The sequence below is a fragment of the Lepus europaeus genome, chromosome 5, assembly GCF_033115175.1.
Source record: "Lepus europaeus isolate LE1 chromosome 5, mLepTim1.pri, whole genome shotgun sequence".
Taxonomy (NCBI): domain Eukaryota; kingdom Metazoa; phylum Chordata; class Mammalia; order Lagomorpha; family Leporidae; genus Lepus; species Lepus europaeus.
The window spans coordinates 111317286-111343126 of NC_084831.1; the positions used below are offsets into that span (position 1 = coordinate 111317286).

General features: G+C 38.7%; 1 protein-coding gene across 3 annotated transcripts in view; it reads left to right on the forward strand.

Annotated features, from left to right (window-relative positions):
• The window catches only part of MAN1A2 (mannosidase alpha class 1A member 2), a 207292-nt gene that overhangs the window by 144401 nt on the left and 37050 nt on the right, over window positions 1–25841 (forward strand). For all 3 annotated transcript variants that reach the window (XM_062192053.1, XM_062192054.1, XM_062192052.1), the window contains exons 10-12: window positions 2879–3098; window positions 10862–11034; window positions 13852–13967. In XM_062192053.1, coding sequence (XP_062048037.1) covers window positions 2879–3098; window positions 10862–11034; window positions 13852–13967 — 509 coding nt within the window. The remainder of the gene's footprint in view (window positions 1–2878; window positions 3099–10861; window positions 11035–13851; window positions 13968–25841) is intronic.

Below are 25841 nucleotides of genomic sequence, written 5' to 3' on the forward strand. Positions count from 1 at the left end.
GGGTCTTTTTTTAAAAAAAAAAAAAAAGATTTATTTATTTATTTATTTGAAAGGCTGAGTTACAGAAAGGCAGAGGCAGAGAGAGAAAGGTCTTCCATCAACGGCTGGAGCTGGGCTAATCCAAAGCCACGAGCCAGGAGCCTCCTCTGGGTTTCCCACACGGGTGCAGGGGCCCAAGAACTTGGGCCATCTTCCACTGCTTTCCCAGGCCATAGCAGAGAGCTAGATGGGAAGTGGAGCAGCTGGGTCTCGAACCAGTGCCCACATGGGATGCTAGCACTGCAGGCGGCGGCCTTACTAGCTACGCCACAATTCCTACCAAGTATTTTTAAATAACAGACTGTTCAACTTTCATTTTGAGACATGATCTAATGTGTGATCTTTATAATGTGATTTATCTTCAGTAACTATTTTGTTAGGAGACAGAGTACATACAAATTGTGAAGTACATGACATATTGAATGCATGGAAGAGAAACGAATGACCCCTTATGTTAAGTTCATTCTAATTTGAAATGAATCATTTTTAAAATTTGCCTTTTGGAGCTATTCTACTTAAATTATTCTATCTCTGTCCTACCCTTCTCTACACAGATACCGGTATTCCTGATACCTATAACTAGCTTTCTTATAAATTTTATGTTCTGATCATTTATGTTTAATCTTTAATTTTTAAAATAGTTAACAAAAATTTACCTTTTTTAAAGGCCCTTTTGGAGCAAGAAAGCAACGCCAATATTGGTGAAAATTTGTTTACTCTCCTTTAATGGAATAGCAGTATTGTTCTTAACTGCCATTCAACAGTTTGACATTTTATGCAAGTTGAATTCTTAGGCGTTTGTCATGTTTTTAGAGTGAGAAAAGAGGCATGGGGTCTATAAGTGAATTACTGGTAAGAAGCCCTCTCCTTACCTCCTTTTAGCTGTAGTACTAGTAAGTTTGTGGGGGATATGTTAAGACATGCTGTAATTATAATGTGATAAGAATTATTTTATAATGAACAGAAATAACAAAATGACAGGTATCACATATAGATTTAGAACCAAAATTCTGGATACTATTCTTTATGCATTTATGGAATATCTTGCATATAGAAAACATGCTAGTATCATGAGATCCATAAAGATAAAAATCTTTGCCTCTGTACTCCAAAAAAAGCTTTCCATATGTCCATCAGAGTCCTTACAGCTAGAAAGCAACAATAGCAGACCCTTAGAATCCAGTAGTAGTCCATCAGTGGTGGTTACCAACCATCTCTCATTCCCCTAACAACAGGTCAGATGCAATTATCTAAGAACACTAATTTTTTTCAAAAAGTAAGAGATATTTATATATAGGAGTATATCTGACAATATTTTCTTTTCTAAATTGCTTTATATAAGGTTAACAAATTTCATATATTTCATACATACTGATTTAAAAGCAAAATGATACTTCTTTCCCTAAGAACACTGTTCTTTGATAAACTTATTTATTAATTAAACATTTATCAAATTTATACTACCATTTAGGCTTTTTGAAGTAGAAGATGGTGAATGAAGCATACTTCCTTCAATTCTTTAAAACTTAATTTTTTATTACAAAGAATGTAAAGTTTTCCAAAGCTGATTGTTGCTGAATTTGTCAGAGAACAATCCGCAATAAAAATAAGGATTAATTCTTGCCTTTTATTGTCAGTAAGAAGTCACAAATTGTATACAGTGATTTCTTATCAAAGAGAACTGAATTAATGTAATGTCGTACATTTTTCTAGTAAGATACCTTGAAGCTAGAGAATTTATCCATAACCTCTCTCAGCAATGTCCAAGAACATAGTCCAAACAAAGTTCTTACACTCATTTTAAATTGAAATGTGATTTATACTATATATTATATTCAGGTTTTTCTTATGAGTGAAATTGATGTTCCAGGAGGATAGATTATGTTTATCACGTAGCCTCACTTATCTGTGGCACAGCTTCCAAAACAAATGCCTAATTTCAAGAAGTGAAGAACTGAGGAGTTATAGGGATAAGAAATTAAACTTGTACCAGTTTTTTGTTTAAGATTTATTTTATTTATTTTGATAGAGCTACAGAGAGCGAGAGAGGGGTCTTCCATCTGCTGGTTCCCTTTCCACATGGCTACAACGGCTCGGGTGAGCCAGGCAGAAGCTTAGGAGCCAGGAGCTTCTTCTGGGTCTTCCACATGGGTGCAAGGGCTCAAGCAGTTAGGCCATCTTCTGCTGCTTTCCCAGGCACATTAGCAGGGAGCTGCATTGGAAGTTGAGCAGCTAGGACTCGAACCGGCACCCATATGGGATGCCAACACTGTAGGCAGTGACTTAACCTGCTACACCACAGTACCATCCCCAAACTTGTACCAGTTTTGAAAGCTTTATAGTAGATAAGGTTGTTTACCTAATGGTGCTTTTTTGAAGTACTTTACCAAATGGCGTAGTTACATAAAAAGTGAGAAACCATTTTAACTAATTGATGAAATTATATTTTCTTATTAAATTGAATATCCATCCCTTTCCGTTTTTGTTATCTGAAATAGAAAATTGATCTGTAAAGGTTCTTGGGTCATAATTTACAATCATAATCTCAATTGACTGGTTTTTATGAATTTTACTTAATTCAAGATGACAAAGCCTATGATTGGTAGTGTTATATAAAAAGGTAATCTTCAGGCTTTGTCTTCCCTCTCCAACTCTGTCTTATTTAATGATTAGGGCATTTGTTCCACATTATATGCCATTTGTTCACCCACTCCAAAACTTATTATAAATTTTTTCAGTTTCAGAAACTATTTTTGTTTGTATAAAGCCAGAAGGATATAGTAAATTTGAACGTTAATGGTTTGCTTCTAAAATCTTGAATATCATCTCTTTCTTGTAGGCAATAGAAAAACATCTTATTAAAAAATCCCGTGGAGGTCTTGTCTTCATTGGAGAATGGAAGAATGGTCACTTGGAAAAGAAGATGGGGCATTTGGCCTGCTTTGCTGGGGGAATGTTTGCTTTAGGAGCAGATGGTTCCAGAAAGGATAAAGCTGGTCACTACCTAGAACTAGGGGCAGAAATTGCACGTACATGTCATGAGTCATATGACAGAACTGGTAAGAATCTTAATAAGGGTAATTACTTTATTTAAAATTGCCTGTGTTTAAGAAGTATTAAAGGGGGATATGTAAGTACTCTGTCTTATAATAGTTTACTTCAACATAGTATATCATTTTTATAAGAATTTTAATTTTTAATTCCAGAAATATTTTAATTTTTGTTTCTGAATTCTGTTTCTATTAAAGATTTTCAGTTAATTGTCTTAAAACAAGGCCAGTACCACTGCTCACTGGGGTGCAGCACCAGCACTCCAGGTTCTAGTCCCGGTTGGGGCGCTGGATTCTGTCCCGGTTGCTCCTCTTCCAGTCCAGCTCTCTGCTGTGGCCCAGGAAGGCAGTGGAGGATGGCCCAAGTCCTTGGGCCCTGCACCCACATGGGAGACCAGGAAGAAAAACCTGGTTCCTGGCTTCGGATCAGCGCAGCGCACTGGCTGTGGCAGCCATTTGGGGGGGTGAACCAACGGAAGGAAGACCTTTCTCTCTGTCTCTCTCTCACTGTCTTAACTCTGCCTGTGAAAAAAATAAAAATAAAAAACAAGAAACAGAGTATTTGAGGATGTATGGAATAGCAATGTTTATTTCTGTATAATAAAAACTACATATTCATTTCAGCTTCTTTAAAATAAGTTACTTAAAAGAAAACAAAATTGACTCTTTGGTTATATTGTCTTGCCCATACATTTGTGAAAGTAAGAATAACTAAAACATAAGAGTAATCATCTTTAATGTAAAATTGGTATCTAGCTTACTAGCAGTTTGTCCATTCACCAGTAATTTTGAAATTGTTTGTGGCTTTAATTAAAAAAATTCTTTTGACATTGCTTTAGACAAAAATAGATAATATTTTCTGAACTCTGTTGTCCTTACCCAGAAAAATGATGTGGATATTAATGGTGACAAAAATTGTTTCGGGTGGGGTGGAGGAGCTAAAAAAAAAAAAACTTACTCATTTTATGAGTAAGCATAGATATGAGTATATATATGGTCAGTCATAAATATGCAGTGTATATTTGCTATTACTAATTTATGAATGAAGAAAGCAATTAAGTTAAAAAAACAAAATCCAAAAGGGCTGGGGCCAGCACTGTAGCATAGGGAGTAAAGCCGCCACCTGCAGTGCCAGTGTCCCTTGCTGCTCCTCTTCCATTCCAGCTCTCTGCTATGACCTGGGAAAGCAGTGGAAGTCCTTGGGCCCAAGTCCTTGGATGCCTGTACCCACATGGGAGACCCAGAAGAAGCTCCTGGTTTCTGGTTTCAGATCAGTGCAGCTCTGGCCGTTGTGGCCAGTTGGGGAGCAAACCAGCAGATGGAAGACCTCTCTCTCTGCTTCTTCTCTCTAACTATGACTTTCAGATAAATAAACAAATATTTTAAAAAAAAGTTCAAAAAGGCTTCTTAGAGGTGCAGTAGTATGAGAAAGATTGGGAAATATCAAGCCAAACCTTACTAGATTTTCTCTGGCTTTAAAAATTTGATTTTATATGAAATAGTGAATAATGAGTTCCCTGAAAACCTAAAAATTAGTAATTTCTATTTATGATTTTAGAAGTTAAATTACTGCTTTTCTGAACTTAAGTTCTGCTTTAAGGTTAATTTATCTTTAGGTATCATAGTCCAAATTTGATTTGCTTAAAATTTATCCTGCTCCATAAATCTGTAAAATTACTTTTATAGAATAAGAAACAACTTAAAATGAACTTGTCCTGGAGTTCTTTTGTTAACTAAATTTGGTTCCATTTTTTGGAAAAATATAACTAAGGACAGTGAAGCAACTTTATTTTAATGATACATAATACATAACAAGTCAGTGATCTCATAAACAAACGGAAGCTAAATTAAATTGTCATGTTGAGGATATAGCATGTCAATAATACTCTTAAAATACAGCTAAAATAGTGAAACACTGAGGACTGGCATAGATGCTGAGTCTTTTTGTTGCATTAGGACCCATTATTATTAGTCTTATCGTGCAAATTTTGACCATAAGTCAAATGATTGAGCTAAAACAATAGAAGTTAATGTAGCTGACATACTAAACATATGGCATGTCACTGCTATCAAAATTACTCACTCCATAACTTCCAGACCCTGGATAGGCAGGGCCTGCACTACGCCCCTCATAAGCAGGAAGCAGTTACAGAAGAGATGATTCAACGTCCATCAACTCCCCTTAGGATTAAGGGGATGGAGTCTCTGAGGGGGGAATGAAATAGGCAGGCATATAGCTTAAAATCGATTAGGTTTGTGAGCTGGAAGAGCATGCCTTCGCCACGGCCCTGTGTGACCTCACACCCTACCTGATACCTTCACCAGACCCCTGTATGACCTCATGCCCTACCTGGCCGCACCTGGGTGCCCACCATCCAATCAGGTTAATTAACCACTCCCCTTTGGAAGTGGGTTAAAAGCCTGGGACACGGTGTGTCACCCCTCAGCAAATTTTCAGCATGTACTATAGTATTAACTATAATCTTCATACTATACATTTCATTTCTAGGCTTATTCATCCTATGTAACTGCAAGTTTTTACTCTTTGTTGTAGTCCCATTGTTCTTCTGTTTCTATCTATGTATTTGACTTTTTTAAAGATTCCACCTATAATTGAGATCATATAGTACTTTTCTTTCTGCTTCTGGTTTATTTCACTTAGCACAATACCCTCCAGGTTCATCTGTGTTATAGCAAATAGCTATATCTCCTCCTCCTTTTTTTTTTTTAAGGTTTATTTATCTAAAAGACAGAGTTACAGAGAAGGAGGAGAGGGAGAGAGAGAGGTCTTTTATCCACTGGTTCACTCCCCAAATATCCGCAACAGCTAGGACTGGCTTTTGGCCAGGCCAAAGCCAGGAGCCAGGAGCTTCTTCCAGGTCTCCCATGTGGGTGCAGGCACTTGGGCCATCCTCTGCTGCTTTCCCAAGCACATTAGCAGGAAGCTGTGTCCTGCCCTTTAAGACTCAATAATGTTCCTCTTTGTGTGCGCAAACAACTACTTTGTTCATCTCTTGATAGATGCTTGGGTTGTTTCCATGTCTTAGCTATTGTGATGCTTCAGTAATGTGGAAGTAGTGCAGATTATGCCCCAAGGTGCTGATTTCATTTCCTGTGGATAACAGAATTGATGGGTCATATAGCAGTTCTATTTTTAATTTTTTGAGGAACCTACTAGTGTTTTCCATAATGACTATACCAATTTACCTTCCCACCAACAGTATTACAAGAGTTTTCCTTTTCTTCATACCCTTTGCAACAACCTTTTATTGATATTAGCTATCCTAACTAATGGGAGGCTTATTTCATTGTGGTTTTGATTTGAAATTCTTTGATGATGCTTAGTGATGTTGAGCACCTTTTCATATATTTGTTGTCCATTTTTATGTCTTCTTTGGAAAAGTATCTATTCAAGACCCTTATCCATCTTTTACTCAGCATATTTTTTTTCTGTTAAGTAGTATGAGTTCCTTAAATATATTTTGGATATTAACCCATTATCAGATAAATGGTTTGCAGATATTTCCCCTAATCTTTAGAAAGCTGCCTTTTCATTTTGCTTTCTTTGTTGTGCAGAAATTTCTTAGATTCATGTTGTCCCACTTATTTTTTCTTTTGTCATCAGAGTTTTTTATGTGATACCCAAAACGACATTTTGAGGGCTAGTATCAAGGTGCTTTTCCCGTGTTTTCTCCTAGAATTTTATGGTTTTAATAAAGTGTTTCAAACATTTAGGTCTTAAATCCATTTTTGTTGATTTTATGTATGATGTAAAATAGAGATATATTTTATTCTTTTCCATGTATATATTCAGGTTTTTAAAGTTTAAATATTTATGTTATTTGAAGGAGCTACAGGGAGAGAGAGGAAGGGGGAGGGGAGAAAGAGAGAGAATGAGATCTTCTATCCACTGTTTCACTCCCCAGATATTGCAACAGCCAAGGCTGAGTCTCCAAAGCTAGGAGCTAGGACCTTCATCCACATCTCCCATGTGGGCCGCAGGGGTCCAACTCCCAGGTCATTAACAGGGAGCTGGATTGGCAGTGGAGCAGCTGGGATATAAACCAGCACCCATTATGGGATGCCATAAGGCGGCAGCTTACCCACTATATCACAACGCCTGCTCCTTGGTTGCTTTTGAAAACTAGTTTACTTTGCGTACTTAGTTCTAATTCTGAGCTGTCTCTGGGTCCTTGTATATGTTTTTATTCCAGTATCTTATAAGATGCTAAAAAAAAAGTATTTGACAAAGTTCAACATCTTTTCATAATAAAACCTCTCAGAGAGAAACAGGTAAGGAAAGAAATTTCCTCAACATAATAAAGACCCTATATAATAAGTTCACAGCTATCATAATCAATGAGGAAAACCTAAAAGCTTTTCCTCTAAGGTCTGCCAGAAGGCAAGAATGCCTATTTTTGCCACTTTTATTCAGCATAGTACAGAAAATATAAGCAAGGGCATTTGTTAAAGGCAAATAAATGACACCCAGATAAAAAAGAAAGAAATAAGATTGTCCATCTTAGCAGGTGGCATGATCTGATATGCAGAACTGTTAGAACTGATAAATGCATTTAGTAAAATAACAGGAGTACAAAACCAGCATACAAAAATCAATTGCATTATTTTTCACCAATAAAAATCTTTCTTGGGGCTGATGCTGTTGGTGTAGTGAGTAAAGCCTCTGCCTGCAGTGCCAGCATCCCATATGGGCACCAGTTTGAGTCCTGGTTGCTCCAGTGCTGGAGACCTGGAGGAAACTCCTGGCTCCTGGCTTCGGCCTGGCCCAACCCTTTTCCCCCATTTTGGCCATTTGGGGAATTAACCAGCAGATGGAAGACTTCTCTCACTGTCTCTCTTTCTCTCTCTCACTCCCTCTTTCCCTCTCTCTCCCTGCCTCCCTCCCTTCCTTCCTCCCAACTCTGACTTTCAAATAAATAAAATATTTTAAGAAAAAGAAAAAATGTCTTTCTGAAAAGTAAGTCAAGAAAATCCTGTTCATGGTAGCATCAAAAAAACTAAAGTACTTAGAATCCAATTTAATCAAAGAAGGGAAATATCTGTCTACTGAAGACACAAGTAAATGGAAAGATAACTCATGCTCATGGTTTAGAAAAATTAATTTTGTTATAGTATCTTTATAATTCCAAATAAGTTACAGATTCAGTGCAGTTGCTACCAGAATTCCTATGGCATTTTTCACAGAAATTGAAAAAGCAGTTTTAAAATTCATAAAAGACCCAGAATAACCAGAGTAATCTTGAGAAAGAAAAATAATGTTAGTGGCAATACATTTCAAATCACATTATAAAACTATAGTAATCAAAACATTATGGTATTGTGTAAAAACAAACACAAACTTATAATTTTTTTTTTTTTTTTGACAGGCAGAGTGGATAGTGAGAGAGCGAGACAGAGAGAAAGGTCTTCCTTTTTGCCGTTGGTTCACCCTCCAATGGCCGCTGCGGCCGGGGCATCTCGCTGATCCAAAGCCAGGAGCCAGGTGCTTCTCCTGGTCTCCCATGCGGATGCAGGGCCCAAGCACTTGGGCCATCCTCCACTGCCTTCCCGGGCCATAGCAGAGAGCTGGCCTGGAAGAGGGGCAACTGGGATAGAATCTGGCGCCCCAACCGGGACTAGAACCCGGGGTGCCAGTGCCGCAAGGCGGAGGATTAGCCTGTTAAGCCACGGCGCCGGCCACAAACTTATAATTTTAAAACCATGTTTTAAATGCCAAATTTATTTCATCCTATACAAGACCTTATCAATAAGCTGAATAGAAGTTCTCTTACCAAATACCATTAATCTGTTGGTTATTCCTAATCTCAGATCTCTTTGAAGAGTGGGCCAAAGCTCTACCCACATACAAAATTTTACATATAATTTCAGTCTTCTTAGAAGCCAGTTTCCGTCTTCCAAAGCTTACAGTGGAGTTCATGGCTCTCACGTGAAGAATCTCTGCCTGAGTTTTGCTGCAGTTCTGAGACTTAGCAGTAACAGAATTTGGTTATTTTGAATCACTTGCTTTGCTTTTAGTAAGACTGTCTGCTGTCACCACAGGGTTTGGCTCTCTGTTTTTAAGGAGAAGGGGTAGGTAAGAGGTGATCTACTTTCACCTTCTTTGAGTTGTGATGATTTGGAGCTTATAGTGCCACCTTGGTAATGCTGAAACTTGACCACAATTATAGCATGATTTTATTTATGTTCCCTACTACTGTAGTTCTTGTGTTATTCTTTGTTTATTAAAAAATAAAAGTAAAAATGTTTGTTTCTCCAAAGAGGTGAAAGACATCAAAACTTTTAACTTTAGTGAAAGGTGGCAGCTGAGAGTTTTGTGACCCCAATATCCCAAAGGAATATGCCCTTGTATCACTGTTGCCTTTGTTTAAGGGAGGGACATGTGATAAGAACGAGGGTTGTAGTTCTGTGTTAGTCTATTGTATACTGCTATAACAGGAAACCTGAGAGAGGGTAGTTTATAAAGAACAGAAATTTATTTCTTGCTACTATGCAGCCTAAAGTCCAAGATGAGTATGTCAACATTCAGTGTCTGGTGAGGGCTGTCTTACTGTGTCCTCGCGTGGCTGAACACATTAAAGCAAGCTAAGTGAATTCTGCTTGAAGCTTTTGTAAGACTTTAAGGGCACCCTCATGGTCCAATCACCTCATAAAGTCCCCACCTCTTTAGAGATTTATTTGTTTATTTAGGAGAGTTACAGAGAGAGAGAGAGAGAGAGAGAGAGAGATCTTCCATCTGCTTGCTCACTTCCCAGGTGACCAGTGACCAGGGCTGAGCCAAGCCAAAGCCATCATCCAGGTCTTCCATTGGGTGACAAGGGCCCAAGCACTTTGGTCATCTTCAGCTGCTTTCCTTAGGCCACAAGCAGGGACTGGATCCAAAATGGAGCAGCTGGGACACGAATCGGTACCCATATGGGATGAGGGTATCACATGCCATGGCTTTACCCACTACACTACTATGCCAGCCCCAGGCCACACTTCTTTATACTGTCATGTTGGCAACACATTCACTTCATAGCAGTGTCCTTAAAAACTCTTTTGTGTAGTGTTGAATTACAGTCTGAATGGAAATCATAATGTTGAAATGGATGTATAATGCCCTTGATTGTCAAACTTATTGACAAATAGGCAAGTTAATGGTGAAATTCTTGGTGGTTGGCATTTTGAACCTCTGAGAGATAGGGCCAGGTAGATGGGCTTATGGGTGAAGGAGAGTATACTTTTAAAACTGGGTTAACTATTAAAGGATATTGTTTTTTATATATTATAGCTTGCTTTCAAAGTGTATATGTAATTCAAGATTAAACTCTAAAATATTTTCTTATGTGTGTATTATAGCAAAGAGACTTTAAAATTATCTTGCCTTTTTGGTAAAACAATTTCTGCACAGTGTGATTGTCTCTATGATTTAATTTTGGGCCACAGTAGACTATATAATATGCTTGTGTCTGGCTTTACATTTGTATCCGATGAATTGCCAGACTCTACTTGGTAGAATTAAATTCAACTATGTTGATATACATTATGCTGAGAAATATTTCATGTCAGAATGATAAGAATATTTAGAAGTCTATTATAAGAAAACCAAATTTGGATCTTTGAAAGTAACTCGTTTTGCAAAACAGCAACAATATAAATAAAACAGTCAACAAAAAATACTTCATGCCCTGTTCCTTCAGGGGAGAAGAAAGCTCTTGCAAGCCAACGGAAATGCTTTATTTTGCTCATTCATTATTTTTGTCACATTACAGCCTTAAAGCTAGGTCCTGAGTCATTCAAATTTGATGGTGCAGTGGAGGCTGTGGCTGTCCGGCAGGCTGAAAAGTATTACATCCTCCGTCCAGAAGTAATTGAAACTTATTGGTACCTATGGAGATTCACTCATGATCCCAGATACAGGCAGTGGGGCTGGGAAGCAGCACTGGTAAGTAAATCAATATTGCATTTTATCTGCAAAAGTGTTGAATCAAGCCCCCCTGTTGTGCCATGTGTCCAAATGTGAGTTATCTTATTTTCAGTTACTGTAGGGCAATCTTCATTTATCTTGGAAGAAAATCTGTCATTTAAGTTTCATGAACAGTAAAAATAAAGCTTGAAGTCCAGTTTTGTTTGCTGTTGGGGCTATTGCCCTGCTAGTATACACTCATTATTCTTATTGAATAACTATAAGGGGTCATTTATAAAAATAAGTAGTTTAAGTTTCTTTACTGTCAACTTAATGTTTAATCATTGGAAAAAAATGAAAAATATATTTGTAAAACTGCCAAGTGTACAGCCTTCTTACTAACTTCACTTTATGTTGTGAGTGATTTCTTAGTGGGTCACCTAAAAAGGATCAATAAACTGTTAAAATGTTTCCAGATTGAAAGATAAAATTTGTACATACTTGAAATTAGAGATCTTTATTGGTAAATAAAGGAAGTAAAATGCTAGTTGTTCAGGTAACCCCCTGGCTATCAGTACCTGAGTAGGTGTGGACATTGGCCTTTCATGAAAATATGGCTTTTCACCCACTAGAGTGTTTTTTTTTTTTTCCTCTGAGATTTAAAAATTGTGATGAATAGTGCTGGTTTTGAATATTTTCATTCAAATTGTTTGACTTGAACTTGTAGTCTAGATAGAGGCTGAGGTTTGTAGTGCTAGTCAGTTTCACAAAGGAATGTTCAGTATCTGTTTTAGGGCAGGATGTATACCAATTTATATAAAGAGAATGTTTCACCATGGCAAAGGGGGAAGAAGGTTCGAGCCATTAAGTGGACAGCCTTATTATGTGCCAAGTCAAGAGTACTCAACTTGGATTTAGTTTTTCAGGAATAAGACACACACATGCATAAGGTCACCCATTTCTCTTAGTAATTTCTATCAGTTATTGTGTAAGGGTTCTCATATAGAAGCAGTGATAGAAAGTCCTTATCTAAAAAAGCTCTTCAGATCTCTTCTGTTTTCCTACCCACAAAAGCTCCCTTACTTACAGGATTTGTTACAGAACTCCTGGGGACAATTAAAGTTTTTTGAAGGGGAAGGAAATACTGAAGTCTTTTGCAGTGAGGAGTAACAAAGCAAAAGGATGTCACTGCAATCTACAAATCAGTGGGTTTTGGAAACCACTGCAGTAATCTAGGAAGAATGTGATATCTTGAGCTAAGTGAGGACACTTCTATGTTATTTGTCATTCAAAACTATGTAGTTCTTCTGGACTTTAACAAAAAGAGAATATTAATATAAGCAAGGTAATTATACAGAATAGGAACAGATGCTTGTTTATTTGATGCTGCTTTTCCCTGACCCCTTGGATCTAGAATTGGGAACTTCTACTAGTGAAACTCTGTGCAGGAGGGTCCTGGCAGTTGAGAATACAGGACTTTCAAGTCAGATTCAACACAGGACTACTTTACCTATCTATTTCTGTTACAGAAAATGGCTTTTGATTTATGTAATATTAGCAGGCCACTGCTAACAACAGAAGTGTGTCTCCTACTCCTAAACCACTGTGGTAACAGTGGACTGTTTTGAATTAAAAATAAATAAGGTTTTAAGTAGACTCCATTGAACCTGGTATATTTTTTCAGATGTGTTCAAAGATGCAAATATATGTGTGTGTGTGTGTATATATATATATATATATACATATGTATATATATATATGAAAAATTTTAACATCATGTCAAGCAGTACAGCATAGTAGTTAATAACATGGAACAAACTATTCTGTGCTGTTTTCCCATCTGAAGAATGGAGCTATTAACTTCATGGGGTTGTTGAGAAATTTAAATATTAGTGTATCTAAAGCTCTTAGGCAGACCTTCGGCGTATAGCAAATATTTCATAATGATTAACTCTTAATATAATTGTTATTAATAATATGTTTAAAAAGATTTATTTATTTAAAAGGCAGAGCAACAGAGAAGGGAGAAAGATCTTACAGCTGCTGGTTCATGCTGCAAATGGGTACAACAGCCAAATCTGGGCCAGGCTGAAGCCAAGGGCCAAGGACTTTATCCTGGTCTCCCACATGAGTGACAGGGGCCCAAGTACTTGGGCCGTTTTCCACTGCTTTTCCAGACACATTAGCAGGAAGCTGGATTATAAGCAGAGGACCTGGGGGATGCCAGCATCACTGGTGGCACTAATTTGACGTTTAAATTTGACGTCTCATTTGGGAAAAGCAAGATAATTTTATAAGACCAAAGAATTTTGGAGAGGGAGAGGTTCTGTAGTAAACAGACTATTTCCAGCATGAGTTAATTTTTCCTGCATGAAAATATTGCTTTTTAAAGGTTTATTTATTTATATGAAAGGCAAAATGATATAGAGGGAAAGCAAGATAAAAAGCTTCCATCCTCTGGTTCCCTCCCCAGATAGCCACAAAGGCCGGGACTGGTCTAGGCCGAAGCAAGGACCCAAACTCCATCTGAGTCTCCCACCTGGATGGCAGGGGCCCAAGTACTTGGGCCATCTTCTGTTGTTTTTTCAGGCACATTAGCAGGGAGCTGGATTACAAGTGGAGCAGTTGGAACTCAAACCAGCACTCCAATGTGGAATGCTGCTGTCTGAAGCAGTGGCTTAACCCACTGTGCCATAACACTGGCCCCAGTATGAAAATAGTTTATTTGATAATATATTATTCATAAACTATCAAATCTTCATATATATCTCTATGAACTTTTGTCTTTGGTCTTTAAATTGTCCTTCACAACTTGCAATTCTGTGGAATTGATTCTTTGTCTGATCTCTTCCATAGGCTATTGAAAAACACTGCCGAGTCCGTGGTGGGTTTTCTGGGATCAAGGATGTATATTCCTCTACTCCTACACATGATGATGTACAGCAGAGCTTCTTTCTTGCTGAAACATTGAAGTAAGTACATTATCTTTTTTTTTTTTTTTTTTTTTTTTGGACAGGCAGAGTTAGAGAGACAGAGAGAAAGGTCTTCCTTCCGTTGGTTCACCCCCCCCAAATGGCCCCTACAGCCAGCGCACTGTGCCAATGCGAAGCCAGGAGCCAGGTTTTTCTTCCTGGTCTCCCACGTGGGTGCGGGGCCCAAGCACTTGGGCCATCCTCCACTGCCTTCCTGGGCCACAGCAGAGAGCTGGACTGGAAGAGGAGCAACCGGGACAGAATCTGGTGCCCCGACTGGGACTAGAACCCGGGATGCCAGCGCCGCATGCAGAGGATTAGCCTAGTGAGCCGTGGCGTCAGCCAAGTACATTATCTTTTAAAATTTTTCTGTTGCAGGCTGAGTTTCTGTATGATCATTAGATAGTGAATTATGACTATATGAAGTGTTACGCTAAATTATTTCAGTTGTCCTTTTATGTAATTGGTTCTGTAAATTTTTATCTGCATCTCAAGAAGAATGAGTTAGACTATAAAGAGATATTTATCAAATAAGTATTTATTTAGTATCTTTGTATTATTTTGTTTTTAACTCTTTATTTGCATTAGAATCACCCAGAAGTCTCCTTAAAGCACAGATAAGTGGCCTATACCTACAGAAATTCTGTAGGTCTGGGATTTAGCACACTTGTAATTTAAATTTTATCATAGATTAGATTTGATTATAAGGTCATGTAAATAGTTTTTTTCTTTTGTAATTAATAGGCTATCTATGGAGTGATAACTCTGAAACTATATGTATTTTTCCAAGTCTTTCATTTAGTTTTTTTAGCATCTTACTTGAATCACATATTACTATAGTACTAGTATAATGTTAATTTAAAGTCTCTTTTAGTCTTAAAAATAAATACTTGATTTCTGATATTCATATACCATTTCCTTTATGCCACTCTTCTCAAAAGCTACAGTAGTTTATTTTTCATTTCTTTTACTTGCACATCCTACCCATAAACTAACCTAATCTCAATTCAGATATTGCATATATTAAAAGTTTGTTTCTCTGTATTTCTTTTTTTCTTTTCTTTTTTTTTTAAAAAGATTTATTTATTATACTTGAAAGTCAGAGTTCCACAGAGAGAGGAGAGTCAGAGAGAGAGAAAGAGAGAGAGGTCTTGCATCTGATGATTCACTCCCCAATTGGCTGCAACAGTCGGAGCTGCGCCGATCTGAAGCCAGGAGCTTCCTCTGGGTTTCCCACATGGGTGCAGAGGCCCAAGGATTTGGGCCATCTTCTACTAGTTTCCCAGGCCACAGCAGAGAGCTGGTCAGGAGGTGGAGTAGCCAGGATGTGAACCGGTGCCCATATGGGATGCTGGCGCTGCAGGCCAGGGCTTTAACCAGCGGCGCCACAGTGCCAGCCCCTGTTTCTTTGTATTTCACGGTCTTATATTTCATTGTTCATGCCGGGATGCCTTTACTCTATCAATTAATGCTTCTTTCTCCTTTACAAATTTCATTTAAATCTCACATCTGAAGACTGACTTTTTTTAAAAGATGAATTAGTTTTTTGTATTTGTAAGGCAGTAACAAGAGAGAGGACAGAAAAAGGGAGGGAGGGAGGGAGGGGAATAAGAGAGAGAGAAACAGACAAACATTTTCCGTTTTCTGGTTCCCACCACAAATGGCTATGACAGCCAAGACTGGGCCAGGCCATAACCAGGAGCCAGCAACCTCATCTGGTCTTCCACGTAGTGGAAGTAGTTGGGCCATTTTCCACTGCTATCTCAGGTATATTAGCAGGTAGCTGGATTGGAAGCAGAGCAGTTGAGACCTGAACTGGCACTCCAATATGAGATGCCAGTGTCACAAGCGGTGACTTAACCCACTATACCATAGTGTCAGTTCTCAGATGCTTTGTTCTAGACCTTGGGAACTCTAGCACATGGCATGGGGCTGGAAATAGATGGCATGCTACCCCCTCCTCTTCCAGTATCTTTATGGAGTGTCACCAGTTACTTTGGTTACTTTTGCCTGTCAAGCTCAGGCAGAATCCTTGTTAATGCAGCAGTAATCTAGATAACCTGTTTCTTATATTCATTTCCAGAAAAACATACGTTCGAATTAATAAAAAGTGAAAAATGTCATGCAAGAGGACACAGCAGATAATTATAACAATACCTGGTCTAAAGAAATTATCACAATTGAATACTACATTCAGCATTGATCTTCCTGGTAGCTAAAGCAAAAAAGAATCATACTGTACAGTGTCATTGTCAGCTTTGGGAGTTGGGAGAGCATATTACTTTGACAGATGAGACAAAATGTTTCATTCTGCTACATTATACAATGACTTAAGTTGCATAACTGATAAAAATAATTAAGTGGTTAAGTAAACCATATCAAATTACCCTTTTCAAAACTAAAGATATTTGAATGTTGGCAATTTTATGTGGTTCAACCTAATACATATGGTTAATAATATATCTTAAAGCAGCGATGTTAAAGAAGATGCAGAAGCCAGAGGTACTCTTAATATAACCTACTCTATAAAAACTGATTACATATTACTAAAATGCAATTCAAAGTTATTTCTGTGAAGATTTTATAACTTCTTCGAAAGGTAGAGCTTAAGACTTTATGGGGTAATGAAGATATCTGTTAAATTTTTCTCAATTAGCAGCTTTTGTCAGAAGCTGAGTAACATTTAACTTGATTATGATATTACAAAATCATTAATGGGCAACAGATACATGTTTTAGCTATCAGAGATGGCAACTAATTGGCATAGCACTAACAAAGTTATATTAAAAACTCTGTTTTTAAGTCCAGGACTATTTTGCCTTTTATGTGTTATCATGGATGCTATACTAATAAGCCAAAGCTATAGATTTTTTTTTTCCATGGAAGGCAAGGGGCCATGTCCTCTGCTTCTCTTGTACCCCTCAGTAGTTCCTAATTCATTTAACATATACACTGATGGCATGACAGAAGCTGTGTAATGAGGAAGGTCAGAGATAGATTTCCTTCAAAGTCTGTTCCCTTAAAACTGTCATACAGAAAATAAAACATGAGCAATATTTGTGATACATTAAACTTTAAATATATTAAATGCATATAAGAAATGTTAATGAAATGAGAACCTTTTAGAGGAAGAAGAGTTCACTGAGGCTGGAAAGCATATTGGAAGACTTCATGGAAGTGGAGGGATTTAAACCAGACTTGAAGACAAGACGGCTTGATAGGATGAATTGATATTCAAGGGAGTAGCTTTAAGGGGAGCAATGAATATTGAGAAAAAGATGAAGGAGTTCTACAGGTGGAATTGCCAAGGCTTAGTATCTTGTTAGATTTGGGGGAGAATCTGCAAGAAGGAAGAGTCATAGATAATAAAGTGTCCAATGTGGGTCACTAAGGATTATGATATCAAATTTCAGAAGAAATAAATTTTCAAGGAGGATAATGAGTTAGTTCTGACATATGTTCCTAAGAGATAGTTACAGATACAGATCTGAAGCTTTTGAATATTAGGAGAAAAGAAAGCATATATCTGATCCTTTGAAGAGAGCTTCCCTCTGAAAAATGACAGAAAATTCCAGTTTAGCTTGGAAGAGTAAATACATGCATTTATCCTCCACTGTCTCTTTAAGGCTATTCAAGTGATTCTAGAGGACTAAGAAGATAGAAAGGACAAGGACAAAGAGAATGAGGAAGAAATCAACAGCAGACAAGAGATGGCAGCATGTTTTTAGAAGGTAGAACACAGAGCAGAGAAAGCTGAGTTACAGGGAAAGTTAATTTAAGTTGTTACTTTAAAGCTGAGTTCTATGCATCAGTGAATGTTAATTTAAAGCATGCAGAACCACAGGGTAGAGTTGAAAGCTGTGGAACTTTGAGAAAGTTTATATAAGGAGTAGTTTGACCCCCCAAACCACCCTGCCTCAACTCTGTCCTAAATAAAACTAGAAATTTCTTATCTGAAGAGGTTGAACTTTGGAGGTTCTTAACTTAAGGGTAGTAGACATAGCTAAAAGTAGGTTAGAGGGGCTGGCGCTGTGAAGCAGCAAGTTAAAGCCCTGGCCTGAAGCGCCAGCATTCCACATGGGCGCCGGTTCTAGTCCCAGCTGTTCCTCTTCCGATCCAGCTCTCTGCTATGGCCTGGGATAGCAGTAGAAGATGGTCCAAGTCCTTGGGCCCCTGTACCTGTGCAGGAGACCCAGAAGAAGCTCCTGGCTCCTGGCTTTGGATCAGCACAGCTCCGTCTGTTGCGGCCATCTGGGGAGTGAACCAGGGGATGGAAGACCTCTCTCTCTCTCTACTGCTCTCTCTGTAACTCTTTCATTTAAATTAGTTAATTAATTAATTAATTTTAAAAAAAGTAGGTTAGAGATTGGAGAATTCCTTTCTAGGAAATTTGATTAGCTCACAAGAGAAAACAAAGTATAGCTACTGATATAAGTTTCCCTCAAGAAAATAGCCATGTCCTCATGTATTGTACCAACCGGCCTATAGTTTCCAGTCAGCATTTTGGTGCTGCACTTTTTTTTAAAAAAAGATTTATTTATTTATTTGAAAGGTAGAGTTACAGAGAGGCAGAGGCAGAGCGAGAGAGGAAAGTCTTCCATCTGCTGGTTCACTTCTCAGATGGCCGCAAGAGTCGCAGCTGAGCCGATCCAAAGCCAGGAACCAGGAGCTTCGTCCGGGTCTCCTAAGTGTGTGCAGGGGCCCAAGGACTCAGGCCATCTGCTGCTGCTTTCCCAGGCCATAGCAGAGTTGGATCGGAAGAGGAGCAGCCAGGACTAGAACTGGCACCCATATGGGATGCCGGCACTTCAGGCCTAGGCTTTAGCCTGCTACCCCACAGCACTGGCTCCAGTGCTGTACTTTTTTTTTTTTTTTTTTTTTTTTTTTTTTTTTTTTTTTTTTTGACAGGCAGAGTGGACAGTGAGAGAGAGAGACAGAGAGAAAGGTCTTCCTTTACCATTGTTTCACCCTCCAATGGCCACTGTGGCCGACGCACTGCGACCGGCGCACCGTGCTGATCCAAAGCCAGAAACCAGGTGCTTCTCCTGGTCTCCCATGCCGGTGCAGGGCCCAAGCACTTGGGCCATCCTCCACTGCACTCCCAGGCCATAGCAGAGAGCTGGCCTGGAAGAGGGGCAACTGGGACAGAATCCAGCGCCCCAACTGGGACTAGAACCCGGTGTGCCGGTGCCTCAGGCGGAGGATTAGCCTATTGAGCTGCGGCGCCGGCCCAGTGCTGTACTTTTAATGTTAGCAAACACTATTGATTTAGGAATGTTTATTAAAGTATAGATATATGAAATTTGCACACGTTTATATATGGGTGTTATGCTTTGATTTTTTTAGGTTTATTTTAAAAGTAAAATATGAATATAAGAAGATAATTCAATAAACACATCCCAGAACTGAAGGGCATGAGTTCCCAGCTTGAAAGAAATGATCAAGATCATAGCACAGTAAATAAAAACAGGCCCACACCAAGACATGGCCACCAAGGAATTTCAGAACCCCTGGGGAAAGGAAAGCTCTAACAGCTTTCAATGAGAAAGAGAATAAAAGCCTTGCAAAAATGATTCTGGAGTAAGAGTAGCTTCAGACTTCTCAAGAACAGTTGTGAAGGCTATAAGCTGTGGAGCAATTCATTCAAAACTGTGAGAAAAAATTAATTCCAACCTAGAATTCTAAGTTTTAACCATGCACATCTCAAAAATAAGCTTGCACACATTCTTTTTCAATTAGTTTTTGGAGAATAGGCTTCATCAAAACTGGATCTATACCAAAAAGAAACATATGGATATGAGAACAAGTGAGAAAGTAAAGTAATAGCATAATCCATTTAGGTTGGGTAAGATGGAGACTCTGGAAGAGACTTCTTCAAGATGATTGTATCTTATTTTGAGAGGAGATTTATAAAGAGAATTGTAAGGATTTTAAATGTGTTATTAGTAATAAGTACAAGTGAGACTGGCTATGAGGGCAAGAATTATGGAAGAAAGGAAAAACCATGAATAGCTTTCAGTTAACTTGAAATTGCTTAAGGACACTGGTTTGGAATCTTGATTGTAAAAACAGATTAATATTTCTCTGCCACATTTCTACAATTGCAAGAAAGAGAAATTTGTTCTTTGATAATAACTTTGTTCCAAGAATTATCTGTTCATTGACTTTAGTGGAATAGCAGTTCATCAGAGGCCCCTTAAGCTAAAAGAATTGCAGAGAATAGAGAGAGAGAACACATGGACTCCTGGGATCAGTTCTCTAGCAATAGTCCTGGGATTGTTTAATAAATATCTCCCATCTGGATTCTGTGTATAGTTTTATCACTTCATGTCATTTACTGTCACAATTAACTCCTCTTAACAGAAACTTTTAAAGAGTATATTATTTTATATCTGTAGCACAGTGTCTACACTTGGTCACCTAGCTCTTTCATTGAATTGTGGCTTTCACTGCATCTCAGTTCAGTGCTGTTGCATATTTGATTGAAGGTCTGAGTAACTGAGAAAAGTATACATATTGAGGATTCATTTCAACCAGTGTTTCTGAATATATATGTACCAGGCATCAAATGGCTAACAGAAATCACAGGTCAGTTAGAAACCTGTCTCCAAAGTAAATTTATTATTAAGGGAAAGAGAAATAGCGTAAAATTAACATCACATTTACCATCAGTGTGTCTGCTTTCACTGGTACCAAAGTCTCTGGGGCAGAAATCTTGTCTGTTGATATGTCTTTTTTGTGTGCTTTTTTCCCTCCCCATCTCTTATAATTCAGACGTTGAATATAAATGACAAAATACTGGAAAACTATGAAAGAATACATCAACAATTTTAAATATAGTCACACACTGCTTGACAGAAATATATTCTGAGAAATCTGTCGTCATACAAACGTCATAGAGTATACTTACACCAACCTAGATGGTGTAGCCAGCTATATACCTAGGCTGTATAGTATAACCTATTGCTCCTAGGCTTCAAAGCTGTGCAGCATGTTGCTACACTGAGTACTGTAGGCAGTTGTAACACAGCAGTGAAAATTTCTGTTATCTAAACATGGAAAAGGTGTAGTTAAAAATGTATGAAGATAAAAAGTGATGCACCTATATAGGGTACTTAGTATCACTTGGAGGGAGCTTGCAGGACTGAAAGTAGGAGTGAGTATGAAGGTCTAGGACATCACTGTACATTACTGTATACCTTATATGTACTATTCACTAAATTTATTTAAAAATTTATCTTCTTTTCAACAATAAGCTAACCTTAGCTGATGATACTTTTTTTTTTTTTTTTTTGGACAGGCAGAGTTAGGCAGTGAGAGAGAGAGACAGAGAGAAAGGTCTTCCTTTTCTGTTGGTTCACCCCCAAAATGGCCAGTGTGCTGCGCCAATCCTAAGCCAGGAGCCAGGTGCTTCCTCCTGGTCTCCCATGCGGGTACAGGGCCCAAGCACTTGGGCCATCCTCCACTGCACTCCCGGGGCACAGCAGAGAGCTGGACTGGAAGAGGAGCAGCCGGGATAGAACCGGCGCCCCAACCGGGACTAGAACCTGGAGTGCTGGCGCCGCAGGCGGAGGATTAAAGATTTATTTATTTGAAAGACTTGCAGAGAGGCAGAGAGAGAGAGATCTTCCATTGGCTAGTTCATTCCCCACATGGCTGCAGTGGCTGGAGCAGGGCTGATCCACAGCCAGGAGCCAGGAGCTTCTTCTGGGTCTCCCATGTGGGTACAGGGGCCCAAGCACTTAGGCCACCTTGTATTGCTTTTCCATGCCATAGCAGAGAGCTGGATCAGAATTGGAGCATCCAGGACTCGAACCAGTGCCCATATGAGATGCCGGCACTGCAGATGGCGGCTTTACCCACTGCTCCACAGCGTTGACCCTGTTGATGATACTTTATTTTTTTGGGGAAAAAAAAAGATTTATTTATTTATTTGAAAGGCAGAGTTACAGAGAGAACAGGGGTTGGGGGGTTGGGGAGGAGAGAGAAAGACTGATCTTCTATCCACTGGTCCACTCCCCAAATGGCCGCAATGGCCAGAGATAGGCCAGGAGGTTCTTCTAGGTCTCCTACGTGGGTGCAGGGGTCCAAGCACTTAGACCATCCTCGACTGCTGTCTCAGGTGCATTAGCAGGGAGCTGGATTGGAAGTGGAGCAGCCTGGACTAGAACCATTGCCCACATGTGATGCCATCGTCAGAGGTGGTGGTGGCCTTTACCCATCATGTCACAGTGCTGGCCCTGACACCTTTCTAATTTATAAACTTTTCAATTTTTTTTAAACATTTGACTCTTGTAATAACAGATTATACAGCTATACAAAAATATTTTCTTTATAATTTCATAAGGTTTTATTAGTTTTTTTTTTTTTTTTTTTACTTTTTAAACTTTTTCGTTAAAAGCGAACACACAAACATACACATTAACCGAGGCCTACACAGGGTCAGGGATTTCAGTTTCACTGTTTTCCACCTCTGTCCCATTAGTAGGACTTCGGGGGGCAGTAAACACACATGGAGCTGTCATCTTCTGTGATGACAATGCCTTCTTCTGGAATATGTCCTGAAGGACCCACTTGCTGCTGTCTTATAGTGAACTTGCTTTTTTATAAGTAGAAGGAAGACATACACTCTAAAATAATGATAAAGAGAATATTGTAGTAAATACATAAACCAGTCAAAAATTGCTTATTATCGGCCAGCACCACGACTAGGCTAATCCTCCGCCTGCGGCACCGGCACACCGGGTTCTAGTCCCGGTTGGGGCGCCAGATTCTGTCCCGGTTGCTCCTCTTCCAGTCCAGCTCTCTGCTGTGGCCCGGGAAGGCAGTGGAGGATGGCCCAAGTGCTTGAGCCCTGCACTGGCATGGGAGACCAGGAGAAGCACCTGGCTCCTGGCTTTGGATCGGCACGGTGTGCCGGCCACAGTGTGCCAGCCGTAGTGGCCATTTGGGGGGTGAACCAACGGAAGGAAGACCTTTCTCTCTGACTCTCTCTCACTCACTGTCTAACTCTGCCTGTCAAAAAATTGCTTATTATCAATATTATGTATTATATATAATTGCATGGACTTTACTTCTATATGACTGGCAATGCAGTAGATTTATGTATACCAGCATCACCACAGACATGTGAGTGATAATATATTGTGCTATAATGATATATCACTAGGTAATAGGAATTACACTCAGCTCTCATAACCCATGGAACTGCCATCATATATGTAGTCCTTTGTTGTGCATAGCTGTAATCAGAGCTATTGAAAAGGACTTGTTGGGGCCAGCATCGAGGCATAGCAGGTAAAGCCCCTGCCTGCAATGCCAGTATCCCATATGGGTGCCAAGTCATGTCCGGGCTGCTCCACTTCCAATCCAGCTCTCTGCTAATGGCCTGGGAAAAGCAGCAGCAGAAGACCCACATATCTGGGCCCCTTTCACCCATGTGGGAGACCCAGATGAAGCTCCTGGCTCCTGGCTTTTGCCTGGCCCTGTGCTGGGCATTGCAACCATGTGGGGAGTGAACAAACAGATGGAAGATCTCTCTCTAATTTTGACTTTCAAAATAAATAAATAAATCTTTACAAAAAAAGGAAAGGATTTGTGTACAAAAATGTTTATTACTGTTAGAAAAATAGGAATTATATGTTCAGTAGTCTTTAGTGTTTATTATTAAGTAGGCTTTTACATGTACCTCTGTGTATATATAAATCATAATATGTATTTCACCAGTATAAAAACTTGAGCTGTGATTTAGCTCAATTAATTTTTTTAAAGATGTATTTATTATTTATTTGAAAGAGTTACACAGAGAAGAAGAGGCAGAGAGAGAGAGAGAGAGAGAGGTCTTCCATCTGATGGTTCACTCCCCAATTGGCCGCAACAGTCGGAGCTGCGCTGATCCAAAGCCAGGAGCCAGGAACTTCTTGGTCTCCCACATGGGTGCAGGGGCCCAAGGACTTAGGCCATCTTCTGCTGCTATCTCAGGCCATAGCAGAGAGCTGGATCAGAAGTGGAGGAGCTGGGACTCAAACCGGCAGCCATGAGGGATGCTGGCACTGCAGGCAGTGGCTTTACCTGCTGCAGCACAGCTCCAGCCCTTCAATTGCTATTTAAAAAAATACTTTGGTTTGGCTCTTGTAATCATTAGAAGTGTTTAAAAATAATATATTACCCATTTAGAGAAAAATAACAAAACTGGATCCCTACTAAATAAAATAATTTTATAGAAGAGTGAAATTTTAAATATTAAAAAATTAAAATCATGAAAAATAAGTTTTTTTCCAACTTTGTGGGTAAGGATGGCCTGCAACAGACCCGAGAACCCATAGAATAAAAAAGTAAATATTTTAATTACATAAAAACAGAAAACAAATTTAGGAGAAACAAAATTTTAAACAAAGTAAAAACTCACTGTGAAAACAATGGGTAAGTTTTCTTAACATTAGAAATTTAGGAAAAAATATTAAGCTAAAAATTAGGTAAAAGCAGTTCCTAGAAAATAAATGGCTATATAACCATGAAAAATAATTATTTGAAAGAAATGAAATGAAACTAATAATTAGATGCCACATTTTGCTATCAGAGTGTTTAAGATTTTAAAAGTTTGTGTTCTGGTGTCAGCAAAGATATAAGGATAATTTTCAAAAACTGGAAGTAACAGTGTATGTAGTTCAGTGTAGGGAGTGAATTATCAGAAGGAAATACTGACATACTGAGTGTACATTCATTTACTCCCTTATTCATACTTCTAGAACTTCCGTAGGTAGAAGACAGATAGATGAAGAATGGTGCTTCTTCCTTCAGCTTGTTAGTATTATTTGCTACATCTATAGTTTAGTCAAATCTGCAGCACTTGTTATATTAAAATTAGTTATGTAGGGGTGAACATCTGGAGCAGCATTAAATTACTAACTCCACTCCTAGTTCCAGCTTCCTGCTAACACACACGCTGGGAAGCAGCAGGTGATGGTTCAAGTACCTGAGTTGGTTCTACCAAGATTGACTTCCTAGCGCCTTTTAACATTTTTCTCTCTATAAATTGAGGACACAGATTAAAAACAACAACAAAGAATCAGAGGTTCTTAGGAAATAAACAGGGATAAAAGTATCAGTATCTGCTCACCCTTTTAAACTATTACTTCTTTGGATCCTTACCATTTAAACTGTTAAATGTCTCATGTGTGTCACCTGCTGTTACATGTGCTGGGGGATATATCAGTGGATATAACAGAACAGTCTTGACATCTGCACTCTGCCTGGGTGTTTTGAGGGCCTGGCTGGGAGTACATGCCCAGTGGGTATCATCTGTAATCTCCATTACTCTCTTCCCTGGCCCTGCTTTATTTTTCTTCATAGCACTGTCATCACCAGACTTGTGTTTTATCTGTCTTTGGCAGTAGAATGTAAGCTTCATAACTGCAGGGACATTTCCTTTTAACTTATCTAGTCTTCCCATCGCCTAGCATGTAAGGCACTCAGTAAATGTATTGAATTCATTGAAAAATTCTTCAGTCTGTGTTATCTAAGAAAAACAAATTGGCTATTTGCATCTCTACTGTGATCACTGTTTTTTAATGATATCATTTCAATTGTATTTTTAAGGCATTCCTTAATCATCTGCATAAAAATTTTGATATCTCCCTTACTCTCGAATTATCCTTTTTTTTTTTTTTCCATTCACCTTTCTTCTAACATACCATATAACTTCTTTAAACATTGCCCAACTGGAATATGAACTCCAGGAGGAATTTATAAAATTTTAGTATATTTTGGTTATTATTGTAACTCCAGCATCTACATTGGGATCACAAATACAATGAGTGTTTCAGTATTAAATAGTGTACTGAATAAAAATTGTATCATTCGATTCCAAGACAG